We start from the raw sequence: 19,862 nt of genomic DNA, 5'->3' as shown, positions 1-19,862 counted from the left end.
AACACTGTACTTCAATTACATTCTCATTACTTATTAGGCAACAATTGCTTTGATTTAAGTGTTGCAGACTACTATTTCTAGGATAAGATTAAATTGTATGTTTTTATTTTTGTGCTGTAATTGCTTAAAGATTGGAATTACGAGCTTGCTTTTGATATCATGTAGTTGTGACAGCTTCTGTTCTTAAGAGACTATCTTACTAGTGGCATTCTAGTACTCAAAAAATTTTTTTTCTTTCTTCCCCTTTTAAAATCTGTATGGGAAATCAAATTATAATCAGATTGTTGTTTGAAGAGTATAGATAGAATCAGAACAAGGGGACTTGGACATTTTTAATGGCAAATATCATCAAACTTTCTAGTCTAGCCAATTGATCTTCACTTAAGGACATATCTTTCTTACAGATTAGATGCTCTTGTCTGTTGATCCAGGCATTCCCTCCCCTGGATCATATTAAAGATACTCTGTTAGTGTTTATTCTTGATTATATTTGTTTTAAATAAATCATTCAAAACATCTTTAAAGACTTTTTGGGGAGTTCCTGTTTGGCTCAGTAGAAACAAATCCGACTAAGAACCATGAGGTTGCAGGTTCAATCCCTGGCCTTGCTCAGTGGGTTAAGGATCTGGCATTGCCATGAGCTGTGGTGTAGGTCGCAGACATGGCTCAGATCCCACATTGCTATGACTGTGGGCTAGGCCAGCAACTGTAGCTCCGATTGGACCCCTAGCCTGGGAACCTCCATATGCTGTGGTTTCAGCCCTAAAAAGCGAAAAAAAAAAAAAAAAGACCTTTTCTTACTACAAAGACAATAGATGTTCATTGTGGGAGAACAGAGATAAATAGACATAAAATTTTTAAGTGGAGAAAAGGGAAGCATTTCAGATGCCATTCTGGAAATAAATGCAATTTAAAAAAAAATTTTAGTTGATTTACAATGTTGTGCCAATTTCTGCCCTATGGCATAGTGACCCTGTCATACATACATATGCATTCTTTTTTTTTGTATTCTATCATGTTCCATCTCAAGAGACTAAATATAATTCCCTGTGTTAGAGAGCAGGACCTCATTTCTTATCCATTCTACATGTAATAGTTTGCATCCACTAACCTCAAACTTCCAGTCTATCCCACTCCCTTCCCCCTCCCCCTTGGCAACCACAAGTCTCTTCTCTGTGACTGTGAGTCTGCTTCTGTTTTGTTGATAGGTTCATTTGTGCCAGATTTTAGATTCCACATATGAGTGTATCATATGGTATTTGTCTTTCTCTTTCTGACTTACTTCACTTAGTATAATAATCTCTAGTTGTATCCATGTTGCTGCAAATGGCATTTTTTTTTTTAATGGCTGAGTAGTATCTCATTGTATACATGTACCACATCTTCTTAATCCATTTATTTGTCGATGGACATTTAGCTTGTTTCCATGTCTTGGCTATTGTGAATAGTGCTGCAGTGAACACTGGGATGCACGTATCTTTTTGAATTACAGTTCTGTCCAGATATATGTCCAGGAGTGGGATTGCTAGGTCATCTGGTAGTTCTAAATTTAGTTTTCTGAGGAAGCTCTATACTGTTTTCCCTGGCAGCTGTTCCAACTTATTCCACCAAACAGCGTAGAGGGGTTCCCTTTTCTCCTTATTTGTAGGATCTGTAAGTTTTCCTAGTGAGCTTTAAGTTTAATTTGCTTATGTTTAGCATTCATCAGCCTAAATGTTGTTGCTTTTCTCCTTAATCTCATATGTGATTTTCTATCCACACTCTTTTCTCTTTTCCTAGAATCCTCCAATGCAGTCTTCCTATCCAGTTGAATTTCTGCCTTCTAGTTGGCCGTGCAGTGCTACTGATGAAAGTAAAAAGACAGAAGTAAACCTAGAGGCTGTATTTCAGATAGTGGATGAGTTGCATTCCTCCCCTAAATTGGAGATGGTAAAGGTGGAGCCTGTTGAGAATCAGTGCTCAACATCTCAGTCTAACAGAGGCCAACATATCCTAGCGAATTCAAGCAACAGCAATCCATCTTCCACAAGTCAGGCTAGCCAGCTGGAGCCACTTACTCCTGTAGGCTCAGATATTACGTCTTTTGTGGTTGGAACAGAACAAGCCATCACCTGCTCTCTGCCACAGTCACCTGAGTACATCTATACCATCCACACAGCTCAGCCTGTCGAGAATACTACAATGCAGGAATCTGCAGCCATCCAGCAAGCTCATGTCAAACTGAAGGAGCAGCTAAGTCATAATCTGTCTCCATCTTCAGTAGTATTTGTGCAGGAAGGGCTACCGTTCAGCGCACACCAGGTAAGAGGCAAAGAAAAAATCCTAATAAAGCTCAAAGGTGCTTCTTGCTGAAGACTGTTCTGGTGGAGGCTTTGTCCACATTTTATTTGGATTTAATAACAGTTCATTATGCTTTCCAGAAAGATCATGTCCCAGTGGTTCTGCACAAAATATTCAGAAAAAAGTAACCTTAACCCTTAGGCATCCTCTCACCATGTTATGGTCTGAAGTCAGCCATTATAGAGGCAGGCTGATTGAGCATCATGGCCTAAGACTTATTTTTTTTTTCCAACTTTTTTAATAATGATTTTTATTTTTTCCATTATAGCTGATTTACGGTGTTCTGTCAGTTTTTTACTTCACAGCAAGATGACCCAGTCACACATACATGTATACATTCTTTTTTCTCACATTATCATGCTCCATCACAAGTGACCATAGTTCCCAGTGCTATATAGCAGGATCCCATTGTTTATCTAAGACTTATTTTCATGATAAAAGCGTCCCTTACGTTTTGCTTCCTAACTTAGTTTTTTTTTTTTAATTCTTTTTTTTTTTTTTTTTCTTTTCAGGGCTGCATCTCTGGCATATGGAGGTTCCAAGGCTAGGGGTCTCATCAGAGGTACAGCTGCCAGCCTAGGCCACAGCCACAGCAATGCAGGATCCGATCTGCATCTGCGAACTACACCACCACTCGTGGCAACTCTGGATCCTTAACCCACTGAGCGAAGCCAGGAGATCAAACCTGCAACCTCAAGTTTCCTAGTAGGATTCGTTTCTGCTGTGCCACAATGGGAACTCCTACTTCCTAACTTAATCTGGATGGTGTGCCTGGTTGATTAAATTCTGCACTGAGAAGTGGTTTACCTCATGGGTAATATAGATGTATTTCATAGATAATGGATTTTCTTAGCCATTTGTAACGTGGAGGTAAAGAGATGGCTAGAGGTATTTTCATACTTTTTTACAGCATTACTGAATTCTAATTTGACTTGAGAGCATATGTGTTATAATTTCCTTATTAATGTTATTCCTAAAGCAGAGTTCTGACTCTAGTTTGAGAGATACATTCTGAAGGTAGAGACTAATTCCATCATCACTGCCAATTTATGACCAGAAAAAGAATGAACTTTGATTTTTAAAAGTACATCCAGATTAATGTCACTTCTTGTGATTAGGTGTTTTTTTCCCTACTTAAAAATATTTTTTCTTTCTTTCTTTTTTTTTTTTTTTAAAGGAAGTTGGTGCTGATTTAACGCTTTTATTTCTAAATGTATTTTCTAAATCACACATCTTCTCAGGGTCTTTTACAATGAAGAGCGGCTGCTTTTTGGAAATGAGAACATAATTTGTTTGTTTGTTTATTGGCCATGCCTGCAGCATGCAGAAGTTCTCAGGCCAGGGATCAAAGCCACAGCAGTAACCTGAGCCGCAGCAGTGACAATGTCACCAAATCCTTACCTGCTAGACTACCTGGAAACTCCAAACATTTTTTTCTTGATCTTAGCCTAATATATATATGTGTGTGTGTGTGTGTGTGTGTGTGTGTGTGTGTGTGTGTGTGTGTGTGTGTATGATAATGGCCGCAACCTTGGCATATGAAAGTTGCCGGGCCAGGGATTGAGTTCAAGCCATAGCTGCTGCTAGGCTGGGGATCATACCCATGTCTCCACAGAGACCCGAGCTGCTGCAGTTGGATTCTTTTTTTTTTTTTTTTTTTTCTTTTTAGGGCCACACCTGAGGCATAAGGAGGTTCTCAGGCTAGGGGTCTAATCGGAGCTATAGCTGCTGGCCTACATCAACAGCTCATGGCAACACTGGATCCTTAACCCACTGAGTGAGGCCAGGGATCAAGCCCGCAACCTCATGGTTCCTAGTCAGATTTGTTTCCGCTGTGCCACTATAGGAATTCCTGCAGTTGGATTCTTAACCACTTTGTCACAGTGGGAACTCCCTATATTTTTTTCATTTTGGATTTTTTTTCTTTAATGGAACTGAAAATATCTTCGTTGTTGGAGATTCCTAAGATAACTTTTTGTCAGTTTTTTTAATGTATCTTTTTTAGCTCTAGCTTTAGATTCAAATGTCTTAAGGTTTCTATCAACTCATTGTCCTTCTTAAGCCTGATGTTGAGACTCAGTACACTATGTATTAAAATAATATTATAGGAGGTCTCCTTGTGGCTCAGCAGGTTAAGACCTCGACTAGTATCCGTGAGAATGCAGGTTTGATCCCTGGCCTTGCTCAGTGGGTTAAGGATCCAGCATTGCCATGAGCTGTGGTGTAGGTTGCAGATGTGGCTCAGATCTGGTGTTGCTGTGACTATGGTGTAGGCTGTCACCTGCAGCTCTGATTCAACCCCTAGCCTGGGAACTTCCATATGCTGCAGGTGAGGCTGTAAAAAGAAAAAAAATATATTGTAAATTTAGTAAACCAAAAATAAGCCCATTGTCTTTCAAATATGCCTGTGGGAAGAACATGACATTTGTCTTTTTTCTTTCGTAGTCACAACCAAACTATTAGACTTCATACTTTAAAACTACATTCACAATAGCTTTTGAAAGCTATATTTTGAACTTCTAGCTCTATTTCATTATATAGTTTATTTTAAAATAAAATCATAAACAAACAGATTATTTCAGAAGTTGGTTAACTTGACAAAGGAATTTGACATTCCAAAGAAAACATAGAAACTCCAAGAGAGAAATTCATATATTATAAGCAAGGCAGATCTAGATGTTATAGGACCTGAAGCCTATCAAGTTTTGAGGGCCTCATTAAGACAAAGAATATAAAATTAGTAGAATAAAGTGTTCACAGACCTCTGAATCATCCAACAGGATCATGCCTATGGACATTGCAGTATCACCCGAGGGGAAATCTGATAGAAAGGATGCTAGAATGGGAAAGGATAAGAATACTAACCAATTATAAATTCGTGTGTGTGTGTGAATTTTACCAAATAAAAAAATTCATGGAGAAGAAAGCCAAATCTTTCTCTGATCATAAGGTAAATGTTTTAGCTCCACAGACATTTCATTGCTTTGTGTTTGGGGAAATATATATCTTACTACCAAGTATTCAGATTAGCTTAAGCAAATCACATTCATAAGGATGAAAAGGCCTGCAGTCATACTTGTTGGGGTCACGTTTGAATACTAGAACTCCTCTGGTAAAATAACTTTTAGTAGATATTTTGGGGAAATTTGGAATAATGAATGGGTTTAATATTTTAGGTGGATGCCAGTATAAAATGCCAGACCAATCCACCTGAGAATATCTTGCCTTCAGAACAGACGGGATATCTTATTTCAGAAATGGGGCCTGCTAACAAGTCTAGTAAAGACACAGGTTTGTCCACTCCAGCCAGATACCGAGAGCGAAGAAGCAACTCACAGCAAGGAAAGTCCCCTGGTAAGGGTTATTGTGCTCTAGAATGCTAGCAGTAGAATCACAGTATAAAATTAATATGTGAATAACAGTTTTTCTGGTCTTCATTTATTATTCATAATTATACTTATCACATTGCCATTTAACATAATTAATTTTAACACTATATTTTTTCTTAATTATCCTTGTAAAGTATGTAAAAGTTATATTCCAGTATTGCTTATAAGAATATGAGCACTTTTTAAAATTTTTTTTTAATTTTTAGGGCCACACTCACGGCATATGGAAATTCCCAGGCTAAGGGCTGAATTGGAGCTACAGATGCTGGCCTACACCACAGCCACAGCAACAGCAACACAGAATCCAAGCCAAATCTGTGACCTACACCATAGCTCATGGCAACGCTGGATCCTTAACCCACTAAGCGAGGCCAGGGATCAAACCCGTAACCTCATGGTTCCTAGTTGGATTTGTTTCCGCTGCACCACCACAGGAACTCCAAGAATATGAGCTTTTGAAAAGAGAACATAGTAAGTAAAAGCAGAGAAATTTGGATTACTTAATTTGGAGAATGCAGAATGAAGGTTGATTTAATAACTGTTTCAAATGCCAAAGACTTTGTAATTAAAGAAATGCTTGTTTAGCAGAATATAGTACAAGAGAGAATGTGCTTAAAATTTTGGCAGGAAAAAATTAAATGACACTGAAAATGTTATCCTGAGCATATTATATCCTGAGTCTAAAGTATGGCTCTGTTATCAATGGGATTTTTTTGTATGTGTGATTTGTAGGAGCCCAGGGTTAGTGATTGTTTTAGATGTGCACACTTGGTGCTATTCTTTCTAGGGAAATGGGACAGAATCATTATTTTAAAGAAAATAGTGATATCTAATAAAATGTTTCTTATATGACCCAAAGTCTTCAGTGGACAATTTGAATATTCTCAAATCATGTATATGTTAGAGGCAAGCAATTCAGTGAATTAATCAGGTCGAACGGTCATTTTAACCTTTAAAAACTGGGAAAATGTTGGAAACGCTTGTGAGAATTTCTCCAAAAAGTAAAATAATAGTGATATGATTGAGATATTATTCAGAGCATAGGGTTCTTTCTGCGAAACACTTTTTAGACTAAAAACTATCTTGATCACTCATCTTATTCGTTAAATTCAGTTTACACAGTCCTTTTTGTTGAGTATGTGATCCAATCTTTGATTAAAGATGATTTCTTACCACTGAAGAGGTTCAAAGCAATGACATAGACTTTGAAGGCAATTTTAAAAAGGGCAATAATGAATATTTTATTGCATACTTATTTTTATGCCATAAAACAAACTTGATGAATGTGATATTGTCATCATCTTAAAGATCAGGAAAACTTAAGCTTGGGGAGGATAAATAACTTGCTCAGGATCACATTAGTTGAGCTAAGATTCTACTCACAGTCCCTCTGTTGACTCTGTCCTTTGATGCTCTCAAGTTTTTGAGTTTGATGTAGTCCCGTTTGCCTATTTTTCCTTTTGTTGCCTATGCTTTTGGTGTCATATCCAAGAAATCATTGCTAAGTCCAGTGTCATGAGGTTCTTCCACTCTGTTTTCTGCCAGGGGAGTTTTATAGTTTTAAATCCATTTTGAGTTAATATTTATAGGTGGTATAAGAGTCTACCTTATTCTTTTGCATGTAGACATCCAGTTTTCCCAGGACTGTTTATTGAAGAGACCTTACCCCATTAAGTGATCTTGTCATCCTTGTCGAAGGTCATCTGACCGTATATGGGAGGGTTTATTTCTGGTCTCTTTACTCTAGTCCATTAGTCTGTTTTTCTGTTTTTATGCCAGTACCATATGACCTCTGATGAAGCATTCAATTTGCCATTGTAGCACAAAAGCAGCCACAGATAATACATAAACTAATGGTTGTGGCTGTGCTCCAGTAAAACTTGATTTACAAAAACAGGTGCTGGGCTCAGTTTGACCCAGACTGAGTTAGACTAACAGCATATTTCAGAATAGCAACAACGGAAGTGAGAATGGAGTAGAATTGCATTTTCAATATGCTAAAAAGAAATCTACAGTCCTGAAAATCTCTACCCAGCAAAGAGATCCTTCAATAATGAAGGCAAAAAAAAAAAAAAAAAAAAAGTAAGTAAAGATAAAGAGAAGGTAAAAAAAAAAAAATAATAATGAAGGCAAAATGAAGCACAAAATCACAAGCATGTACCATAGCAAGTAAGCACTAAAGGACATTCTACAGGGTGGTTCTTCAGGCAGAAGGAAACAAGGAAACATAATTGTAGTTTCCGGGGTAATCACCAACACAATAGAAATAATCTCCCAATAAAAGGCAGGAAAGGAGGAAGAAAGGGGTGAAAAATAAGGAAGACAGAGAATACAAATAATAACATGGTTGACCCACATTCAATCAGTACAACTATTATATGTAAATGGTCTTAAAATCTCAAAGTCACAGATTTCTAGAATGGATAAAAGGGCAAACTCCTACTACAGGCTGGCTATAGGAGACCATAAATTGAACATAAGTGGATGGAAAAAGATGTAACAATGCAGACAGGAAGTATGAGAAGGCTGTATGGTTATTTTTAAATATCAGATAAAATAGACCTTAAGACAGAGAGTATTATAAGGAGGGCCACTTCATAATGAACAATTCTTCAGGGAGGTATATCAATTGTAAATGTGTTTTGTAAAGTAATAGAGCTTAAAAAATGCGTGAAGCGGGAGTTCCCGTCGTGGCCCAGTGGTTAACGAATCTGACTAGGAACCATGAGGTTGCATGTTCAATCCCTGGCCTTGCTCAGTGGGTTAAGGATCCAGCGTTGCCTGTGAGCTGTGGTGTAGGTCGCAGCCGCGGCTCAGATCCTGTGTTGCTGTGGCTCTGGTGAAGGCCAGCGGCTACAGCTCCGATTAGACTCCTAGCCTGGGAAATTCCATATGCCACAGGAGTGGCCCTAGAAAAGGCAAAAAGACAAAAAAAAAAAAAAAAAAAAAAAAAAAAAGTGAAGCAAAAATTAACAAAAATTAAAAGGGGGAACAGACAATTCCTCAGTGTAGTAGGATATTTTAACAGTTCTATCTAAGCAATTGATATCAATAAAGACACAGAAGATCTGAACGACTTAACCACCTTCATCTGATTGGCATTTATAGAACACTGAGCATCTCAAAACTGCAGAACATGCATTGTTCTCAAGTTCACATAGTACAATTACCATGATAGGTCATATATGGGCCCATAAAACAAGTCTCAGTACATGTAAAAGAATAGAAGTCAGATAAAGTGTATTTTCTGAATATAACAGTTAAATTTCTAGGAGTACCCATCACGGCTCAGTGTTTAACGAATCTGACTAGGAACCATGAGGTTGCAGGTTCAATCCCTGGCCTTGCTCAGTGGGTTAAGGATCCGGTGTTGCCATGAGCTATGGTGTAGGTCGCAGATCCGGCTCGGATCCCAGCTGCTGTGGCTGTGGTGTAGGCCGGCAGCTACGGCTCCGGTTCGTCCCCTGGCCTGGGAACCTCCATATGCCGCAGGAGCGGCCTAAGAAATCGCAAAAAATAAATAAATAAATGAAATAAAATAAAATAAAATCAATGACCTGAGTTTTTATCATAAGAAACTAGAAAAAGAAGAGGAAAGTAAACCCAAAGTAAATATTAAAAATAAGAATAGAAATCAATGATATAGAAAATAGTTGAGAAAATTAACAAATATAAATAAAACTGGCTCTTTGAAAAGAACAACAAGATTGACAAATCTCTAGCTAGACTAGAGATTCACCAAAGAGAATACAAATCATAACTATCAAGAATGAAAAAGAGATTGGGAGTTCTCACTGTGGCACAGTGGGTTAAGAATCCAACTGCAGCAGCTCAGATTTCTGGGAGGTGTGGGTTTGATCTCTGGCCCAGTGCACTGGGTTAAAGGGTCCGGCATTGCCACAACTGTGGAGTAGGTTGCAGCTGTGGCTTAGATTCAGTCCCTGGCCTGGGAACTTCCATGTGGCATGGGTGTGGCCATTAAAAGAAAGAAGAAAGAAAGAAAAAGAGATAATGAGGTTAACACCTCCAAATATGTGAATAGTAAGAGGATAATATGAGAATATTATGGGTAGTCTTATGTCAATGAATGTAACCACTTAAACAGAATAGACACATTTCTTGAAAAATACAGCTTGCCAAAATTCACACAAAAAGAACCAATGAATAGCCCTACGTCTATTAAAGAAATTGGTTATCAAACATTTCCCTCAAAAGAAGAAAGTTACAGACCAATAATCCTCATGAATATTGATGCAAAAATCATTAACAAAATATTAGTAAACTGAATCCAACAATATGTAAAAAAGGTTGATAGGGCAAGTAGCGTGTCTCAAGAATGCAAAGCTTGAGTGAATTTCAAATATTAATGATGTTATTCACCATATTAACAGAATAATGGAGAAAAAGTCTATGAGAATTTCTTTTCTTTTTTTTGGCTGCACTTACAACATATGAAAGTTCCTGGGCTAGGGGTTGAAGCGGAGCTGCAGCTTCAGGCCTTTTCCACAGCCACAGCAACACCAGATCAGAGCCGCATCTGCGACCTATGCCACAGCTTGTGGCAATGCCAGATCCTTGACCCACTATGGGAGGCCAGGGGTTGAACCCACTTCTTCAAGGACATTGTGTCAGGTTCTTAACCTGCTAAACCACAATGGAAACCCCTTCCCTTTTTTGGGGGGAGGGGGAGGCTGTACCCACAGCAAATGGATGTTCCTGGCATATGGGAGTTTCTAGGACAGGGATTGAATCTAAGCTGTAGCTACAACCTCCACCTCAGCTGTGGCAATGCCAGAGTCTTAACCCACTGCACCACAGTGGGAACTCCCTCTAAGACAATTTCAGTAGATGCAAGGAAAGCACTTGACAGACTTTCACACTCATTCATAATAAAAACTCTCCAAAAAGTAGGAATAGTAGAAAAATTTTTCAAAATTTTCTACTGATAAAGAGCATCTATAAAATATGTACAGCAAGGATCATGATAAGTAGTGAAATATTAACTGTTTACCCCAGAGATTGGGAATAAGGCAAGGATGCCCACTTTTACCACTTGTATTCAGTATTGCTCCAGTGGACAGACCTAGCCATTGCAGAAGGCAAGAAAAAGAAGTAAAAGGCATAAAGATTGGAAAGGAAGGAGTAAAACTGTATTTGTAGATGATATGGTTATTTATGTAAAGAAATCTAGGCAATCTACAAAATAACTACAAGAACAAATAAATGAATTTAGCAAGGTTATGTCCTTTTTAGCAGGGCATAAAGTTAATATACAAAAATCAGTTGTATTTTTATAAATTAGCACACAATTGGAAAATGAAATTAAGGAGTTCACATTGCAGCTCAGCAGATTAAGAACCTGATGTGGGTTCGATCCTGGCCTTGCTCTGTGGGTTAAGTATCTGTGCTATGGAAAACTGCAGCGTAGTTCACAGGTGCAGCTCAGATCTAGTGTTGCTGTGGCTGTGGCATAGGCTGGCAGCTGCAGCTCTGGCTCGACTCCTAGCCTGGGAATTTCCATATGCCACAGCAGATGCAGCCAAAAATGATCTGGCGTTGCTATGAGCTGTGGTGTAGGTCGCAGACGCGGCCCAGATCCTATGTTGCTGTGGCTGTGGCATAGGCTGGCAACTGTAGCTCTGATTTGACCCCTAGCCTGGGAACTTTCCTATACTGTAGGTGCGGCCCTAAAAAAACAAAAACAAAACCCTAAAAGAAAAATAAATTTTAGGAGACAACTAGAAATCTCTGTTACAGAAAGGACTAAGAGAAAATAATTACCACACAAAATATGAAGTCTTGTATTCATAATACATAAAAACTTTTTTGCCCATCTGATTGATAAAACTTAAACTATTGATGATATCCAGGTTTAATAAAGGTATAGGGAAAAAGAAACCTCCCAGACACTGTAATTGGCATATAAATTTGTGGAGCCTTTTGGAGGCAATTGGCATTATCTGCAAATAACTAAAAAGTTCCTGTGCTTTGATTCAGGAATTCCACTCCCAGGAATCTCTCCTATAGAGTTCAGTATAATGTGTTATTTATAATAGCAAATACTTGGAAAAAGCGTAAATGCCTGACAGTGGAGAACCAAACTCTGATACATTCATGCAACAAAGTACTATGCAAGTATTTAACAAAATAAAATAGGTTGATATGTAGTTACTTGGAAAGATAGAAAGTGTTTGTAATATGTTAAGTGGATGAAGCAAATTGCAGCACAATAAGTCTAAAAAGACCCCCTTTCTAGAATAAAAAAGAAAAATATATACTGTAAAATTATAGAAAAAATATGAAAGTATATGATAAAACTAATACATAGAACAGTGGTTACCTCTAGGAAAGTAGAATCGGAGGTATAGAGAGGTATTTTTTTACTTCTTAATTTGTGTATGAATATAAAACAGTGGTGGGACTATGGGACAATCTCCCTATTTGTATTTTTCTAGAGTTTTTTTTTTTTTTTTTTTGTCTTTTTGTCTTTTTTTTTATTGTTGTTGTTGTTGCTATCTCTTGGGCCGCTTCTGCGGCATATGGAGGTTCCCAGGCTAGGGGTTGAATCAGAGCTGTAGCCACCGGCCTACGCCAGAGCCACAGCAATGCGAGATCCGAGCCGCGTCTGCAACCTACACCACAGCTCACGGCAACGCCGGATCGTTAACCCACTGAGCAAGGGCAGGGACCGAACCCGCGACCTCATGGTTCCTAGTCGGATTCGTTAACCACTGCGCCACGACGGGAACTCCTGTATTTTTCTAGAGTTTTAAAATAAAAAAAATTATAAATACTTTAAAGAATTCCTAGACAACGAATACAGAAGCCTCAAAATAATAAGAATGAGTAATTTAAAGAATGTTTTGAAAAAAATATTTATATTCCAGGTTAGTAACCTTTTGAGATTTATACATGACTGATTCAAGCTAACCTTATCCCATACCAAAAATGCTTTGCTGAGATTTCTGATAACTTCTGGGGTTTATAGTGGCTTTTGTTTTTGGCTTTCTACTTTTGCTCAATTCTGGATTCACCTGTTGCTCACCTCCTAAAGCTGTTCTCTCCCTCTCCCCCCCAGGGTGGCCCAGGTGCGGAACTTAGCCCCAGTCCTTTGATTTCACCCCTCCCCCAGCTTATATTAGGTATTTGGATGTATAACACAATTTTCTGAGCTAGAAAAGGTTTGCGTTTAAAATATTGCAAATAATTTACAACAGAATGTTAGCCATTCTTCTTTTTAAAGGCCTTTAGCCACTTTACCACTTTCTCACCTTTCCCGGTCACTGGTCAGTGAGGCCTCCTGCCGTGTTGTCTTCTTTCCTTCTGCTAACACCATACCTTCTCTTCTCTGATAGCTGTTTTTTTCCCCTCTTCTTTCACCAGGCCCTGAATTTTGTGTCTTAGGCAGGGAAGGTTAGGTATCTCTTCTATTTCCTAATATCCTTGACACTTCATTTTGCCCAGCCAAAACAACCTGTCAAGATATATTCCTCACTAAAGACAGTTACCTCCCAAGAGGAACTGTGGTGCCTGCTGTTAAAATAATAATTTCCTCTCTTCACTACGTACTGTGATTATAAGTATAACTGATAAAATAATTAGCACATTAATTATCTTTTTTAACTGTTCCTTTTTTTTTTTCTAATAAAGCTTTATCCTTTGGTCAGTGGTGTTGATAGGTGAGTCTTAATTGACCTTGGTTTCCTGCTGTGAAACAGAGGAGTTGTGAAATGTTGGCATTATTATGACATCTAATTACATTTTCATTTTATTAAGGGCAGGGAGCAAATGACTTATGCTTAAACTAGAACCTCCTTGCTAAAAGTTTTTGTACTGAAAGCCTAAGGAAAAATATAATTCATGAAGTTGCAAACTATTCTTCCTTGATAGGACTTAGCCTGGCTAACAGTTGGTTTATGAAAACATGGCTACATATAAAGTCTTAAGGCATTGAAAGACCTTAACCAAAGTCAGGGTAAGATTTATATACTCTTTTAGAAACATTATGGCATATAGGTCAATACTCAATAGGAACAAAGCTTTTGTTACTAGGAAAAAAACTAAAATCTGAATTATGGGAGAAAAATCTTTGCAAACAATGCAACCAACAAGGGCTTAATCTCCCAAATATACTAACACTTCATACAGCTCAACAACAAAAAGACAAACAACCCAATTGAAAACTGGACAGAAGACCTAAATAGATATTTCTCCAAAGAAGACATATAGATAGCTGGTAGGCACATGAAAAGATGCTCAACTTCACTAATGTGAAATGCAAATCAAAACTACATCACTAATGAGAAATGCAAATCAAAACTACAATGAGGTGCCATCAGTAATAAGTCTATCAATAACAAATGCTGGAGAGGGTGTGAAGAAAAGGGAACCCTCCTGCACTACTGGTGGGAATGTAAATTGGTATAACCACTATGGAAAACAGTATGGAGGTGCCTCAGAAAACTAAATATTGAACTGCCATGTGATCCTGGGCATATATCTGGACGGAACTGTAATTCAAAAAGATAAATGCACCCCAGTGTTCACTGCAGCACTATTCACAATAGCCAAGACATGGAAACAACCTAAATGTCCATTGACAAATGAATGGAATAAGATTTTACACACACATACACACACACACACACACACACACACACAGAGTGGAGGACTACTCAGCCATAAAAAAGAATGAAATAATGCCATTTGCAGCAACATGGATACAACTAGAGAGTCTCATACTAAGTGGAGTAAGTCAGAAAGAGAAAAACAAGTACCCATATGATATCACTTATATGTGGAATCTAAAATCTAGCACAAATGAACTTATCTACAAAACAAAAGCAGACTCACAGAGAACAGACTTCTGGTTGCCAAGCGGGAGGAAGGAGGGAGTAAGATGGACTGGGAGGTTGAGGTTAATAGATGACTATTACATTTAGAATGGATAAGCAATGAAATCCTACTGTATAGCACAGGGAATTATATCTAATCTCTTGGGATAGACCATGATGGAAGATAGTATGAAAGAAAAGAATATATGTATATATGACTGGGTCACTTTGCTGTACAGTAGAAATTAGCACATTGTAATTCAACTATAAAAATTTTTTAAAAATTAAAAAATAAACACCTGGATTCTGCCATGTACTGTGGTAACCTCGGGCATATTTACTTTACTCATCTGCAGTTTCTTTATCTGTAAAATGAAGACAATAATGATTAAAAAAAAACATATAACTGGCTTTGGATGGTGCCTGGTACACAGTAAGTACGCAGTAGCAGCAAAATTTTCATGAAATTACTGCGTTTGTAATACTTATTATTGATGTTTATTCTTATTAAATACTTTTCAAGTGACTGGTCTCACTTGAAATTCATGAGGACTCCTAGTGTTGCCAGCAATCCTATAATATTTCTCTAAACAGTACATTCTCCATTTTCCAAAGCCACTCTATCATATCTTCTCTCTGCTCCAACTTTCCTCCTCTCTCCATTCTCAGCTATGACCTTGTTTCTTATTCTGCTGAGAAAATAGAAGCAACTAGAAGAGAACTTTCGTATTTTTCCACGAGCAAATCTATCAGTCTACCACTTGTGTAACCCTACACTCTGCCTTTCTTCCGGTTACAGTGGAAAAGTCCAATCCTTCTATTTATGTGCAGAATCCCCTTTTGTGTACTCACCGACTTAGCACTGAACAATCATCCCCCCTTATTCTTCAGTAATCACATTTCACCTTTTACGTTAGGTATTCCCATCAGCATACGAACATGCCAACATAGGCTCTATGTTAAAAGAAATTCCTCTCACCTTTCCTTCATTCATATTTTCATCTAGCTGCCACTACTCTGTTTTGCTTTTGCTTTTTAGGGCTGCACCTGAGGCTTATGGCAGTTCCCAGGCTAGGGGTCGAATCAGAGTGCAGCCGCTGGCCTACACCACTTGAAATTCATGAGGACTCCTAGTGTTGCCAGCAATCCTATAATATTTCTCTAAACAGTACATCCTAGTGGCATCACAGATTCTGAACTGTGTCTGCGACCTACACCACAGTTCACGGCAACACCGGATCCTTAACCCATGGAGTGAGGCCAGGGATCGAACCCTCGTCCTCATGGATACTAGTTGGATTCGTTTGCACTGCACCACAGTGGTAACTCCACTGTTCTATTTTTCTGATCCCTTTAGAGAAAAGTTCCTTGAAAGCATATCCTTATCTCCACAGGTTTTCCAATCAGGTTTTCATTCTTGCTACTCAACTGAAACTGCCCTCGTGAAGGTTTCCATTTACTACCACGTTGCCACATCCAGGGATTTTACTGTATCTCAGCAGCATTTGAACAGACTACCTACTTCAACCTTCTTGAAATTCTTCACTTGGCTTCTGGAACATTACTCTTTCCTGGTTTTCCTTCAACCTCACTGGCCACTCTGTAGTTTCTTTCACTGAATCTTCTTTATCTTCTGACTTCTAAATATTGATGAGTCCTAGAGCTCAATTCTTCTGTTTTCTTCTCTCTCTATTCAGTTCCTGGGTTATCTCAATAACTCCCATTGTTTTTATCTCAATGTCTTTACAGGGATTCCTCCTAAATTTACACCTTAAATTTCAATCTTCTCTGAGCTCTCAATGTGCTTACTTTCTTTCCCAAGGTACGTCTTTGTTTGGATGTCCAGTAGGGTCCCAAATGCATTTTAACTCCACCCTTCCCCCATTTTTACTTATTTCAGGAACTAGTACTTCTAGTCACCTCTAGTCAATGAAAAATCTTGGCGTCTTCCTTGACTCTCTTCTCTCACATTCCACATCCAACCCCAAATCCTGTCAGCTCCATCTCAGTGTAGACCCAGAAGCTGATCATTTCTCATCATCTTCACAGGGTAGCACCATGGTCCAAGCCACTGTATCTCTTGCCTAGATCTTTAGATCTTTCTGCTTTCACCACGTGTCCCTACAGTTTTTTTCTCCATGCAGCAGAGTGAGTCTTTTAAATCATTTCCCTGTTTAAATTTTTTCCAGTGGTTTTCTATCACATTTAGAATAAAATCTAAAAATCCTTGCTATGATGTGGCTCCTGGCAACTGCTCTGACTCCTGTCACCTTCACTCTTCCTCATGCATTCCAGCCATAGCGGCCTCTTCACTGTTCTTTGAACGCACCAAGCATGGTCCTGCCTTCACACTTGCTTATCTCTTTGTTCTAAATGTTCTTCACCCAGGTATTCACATGGCTTGCTCTTTCATTTCATTTATTTCTACTCAAATGCCAGCTCATCATAGGAGCCTTCTTGACCATGGTGTCGGAATAGCACCCTATTCCCCTTGTCCTGCCTTCTTTCAGTCCCTATTTATTTTTCTTCTATAGTGTTTATCACTACTTGGCATTTTATATTATTTTTCCCCTTCCAGAAGGTTAGTTCCATGAAGGCAAGGATTTTGTTTTGTTTATTGCTGTGTCTCCAGCACCTGCAATAGTACCTGTGGCATTCAGTGTTTGTTGAATGAATGAATTGCCTTTTCTACTCCATTAGATACACTGCTATCTTACTAATACACTTTTTAAAAAAATCCTTGGGAAAAAGCAATCTTTGAAAGAATTGTGGTAAAATAACATGAAGTTTACCATCGTCACCATTTCAAAGTGTTTAGTTCAGTGGCATTAAGTGTGTTCACATTGTTCTGCTGCCATCACCAGCTTCCATCTCCTGAACTCTTTTCATCTTGCAAAACTGAAACTGCCCGTTAAACAATTCCTATTCCTCTCCTCCCCCCAGCCCCTGGAAAATCACTATTTTACTTTGTATCTCTGTGAACAATCTTCACTTAGCTACCAAAAGATAAGTTTTGAACATTTGGGGAGTCCGATCACCCCACAGGTTGCTTTTAATGAGTGCTTCTTAACAGCTACTCTGGCGTTGATACAGCGCTAGGTACAATACACAAGTACTGTCTTCTGCTGGAACTAAGAGCTGCATATGTCTTACTAAGGTAACCATCTTATATCTCATTATTATGCTCTAACATTGAAATATGTTTGGTTATGAGTTTTATTTTTATAGCTGCTTTCTCCTTTTTTTTTTTTGGTCCAATCATGTCAAACTGATAGGAAAGTATACATTTTTAGATGAAATTCATACAACATGAAGTTTAACCATTTTAAAGTAAACAATTCAGTGGCATTTAGGACATTCACTGTGTTGGTGCAACCCTTGCCTCTATCTTGTTCCAAAACATTTGCATCACTCCAAAAGAAAACCCCTTATTTATTAAGCGGTTGCTCCCCGTCTCTTCCGTCCCCAAGCCCTTGGCAACCACCAATCTCTGTTCTGTCTCTATGGATTTACCTATTCTGGCTATTTCATATAAATGAAAGCATGTAATATGTGACCTTTGTGTCATTTATCTCACTTTACATAAAGTTTTCAAGGTTCATCCACAAGGTAGAATGTATATCAGAACTTCGTACCTTTTTTTTTTTTTTTTTCATCTTTTTTTGCCTTTTCTAGGGCCGCACCTGTAGCATATGGAGGTTCCCAGGCTAGGAGTCGAATCGGAGCTGTAGCTGCCAAGCCTACGCCAGAGCCACAGCAACACGGGATCCGAGCTGCGTCTGCAACCTACACCACAGCTCACGGCAACGCCGGATCCTTAACCCATTAAGAAAGGCCAGGGATCAAACCCAAAACCTCATGGTTCCTAGTTGGATTCATCAACCACTGAGCCATGACAGGAACTCCATAATTTCATGCCTTTTTATGGCTAAATAATATTACATTGTATGTATATATGACAATATTTTATCCATTCATCTACGGATGGGCATTTGGGCCGTTTCTACCTTTTGGCCATTGTGAATTGTGCTGCTCTTAGCATACATGTACATGTATTTAGTTATCTGTTTTCAGTTCTTTTGGGGATATGCCTAGATTTGCTGGGTCATACGGTAATTCAGTGCATAACTGTTGAGGAACTGCCAAACTCTTTTCCATAATAGCTAAACCATTTTACCTTCCCACCAGCAATATACAAGGGCCCCCATTTCTCCACAGCCTTGCTAGCCCTTGTTATTTTCCACTTTCTCTTATTACCATAGTCATCTTAGTGGGGTAAAGTGGTATCTATCTTATTGTGGTTTCGAGTGCATTCCTCACGTTGAGTATCTTTTCATCTGCTTATTGGCCATTTGTAGATCTTCTTTGGAGAAAAGATAATTTTTTTGACAACTATAATAATAGTATTCTATTTGATGAAATAGTCTCCTATTTGGTTAAATTTCTCTTGATTAAAGCCCTAGTGTGTGCTGCAAGAGCAGGAGTTGGTAAACTATGGCCTATGGACCATGTCTAGCTTACTGCCTGTTTTTACATGGCCTGCAAGCTAAGCAGGCAGCTAAACTAAGTAAATGTTTTTACAGTTTAAATGGTTGGGAGAGGCATCAAAAGAAGAGCATTTTGTGACATATGAAAATAATATGAAATTCAAATTTCAGCATTCATAAATAAAGTTCCCTTGGAACACACAGCCACACCCATTAATTTATGTATTGTCTGTGATTGCTTACATCAGCAGAGTTGAGCAGTTGCAATAGAAGCCATGTGGCCCACAAAACCTAAAATAGTTACTATTTGGCTCTTTACAGAAAAAGTTTGCCTATTATTTGTTTACTCCATTCGGCTGCCATAACAAAAATGCAGTAAACTATGTGGCTTATAAATAACAGAAATTTTCTCTAGCAGTTTTGGAGGCTGGAAAGTCCAAGATCAAGGTGTGAACAGATTCAGTGTCTGGTGAGAGTCTGTGAGCCAGCTGTCTCTTGCTGTGTCCTCACAAGTCAGAAGGGACAAGGGAGCTCTCTGGGGTCTCTTTTATTTTTTAAACTCAATGAGTTTTATTATATTTATAGTTGTACAACCATCATCACAACCTAATTTTACATTTCCATCCCAACCCCCCAGCTCATCTCTCCCTCCTCAACCTGTCTCCTTTGGTAACTAAGTTTTTCAAAGTCTGTGAATCAGTCTCTGTCCTATAAATATGTTCATTGTATCCTTTTTTTTGGATTCCATGTATAATTTATAGTATATGACAGTCATGTGTCACTGTCTGACTAACTTCACTTAGCATGATAAT

General features: G+C 38.4%; 1 protein-coding gene across 1 annotated transcript in view; it reads left to right on the top strand.

Moving 5' to 3' along the window:
* HSF5 (heat shock transcription factor 5) overlaps positions 1–19,862 on the top strand; it is a 45,846-nt gene that overhangs the window by 17,925 nt on the left and 8,059 nt on the right. Inside the window, exons 4-5 of the mRNA XM_003131648.4 lie at positions 1,780–2,301; positions 5,517–5,694. Coding sequence (XP_003131696.1) covers positions 1,780–2,301; positions 5,517–5,694 — 700 coding nt within the window. The remainder of the gene's footprint in view (positions 1–1,779; positions 2,302–5,516; positions 5,695–19,862) is intronic.

This window comes from Sus scrofa, chromosome 12 (genome assembly GCF_054392235.1).
Source record: "Sus scrofa isolate SSC_HxYL_T2T_F1_AM1 chromosome 12, Sscrofa_HxYL_maternal_Yorkshire_Landrace_v2.0, whole genome shotgun sequence".
NCBI classification, from domain to species: Eukaryota; Metazoa; Chordata; class Mammalia; order Artiodactyla; family Suidae; genus Sus; species Sus scrofa.
The sequence above is the reverse complement of the archived record's forward strand: the minus strand, read 5'-3'. Positions and strand labels throughout refer to the sequence as shown.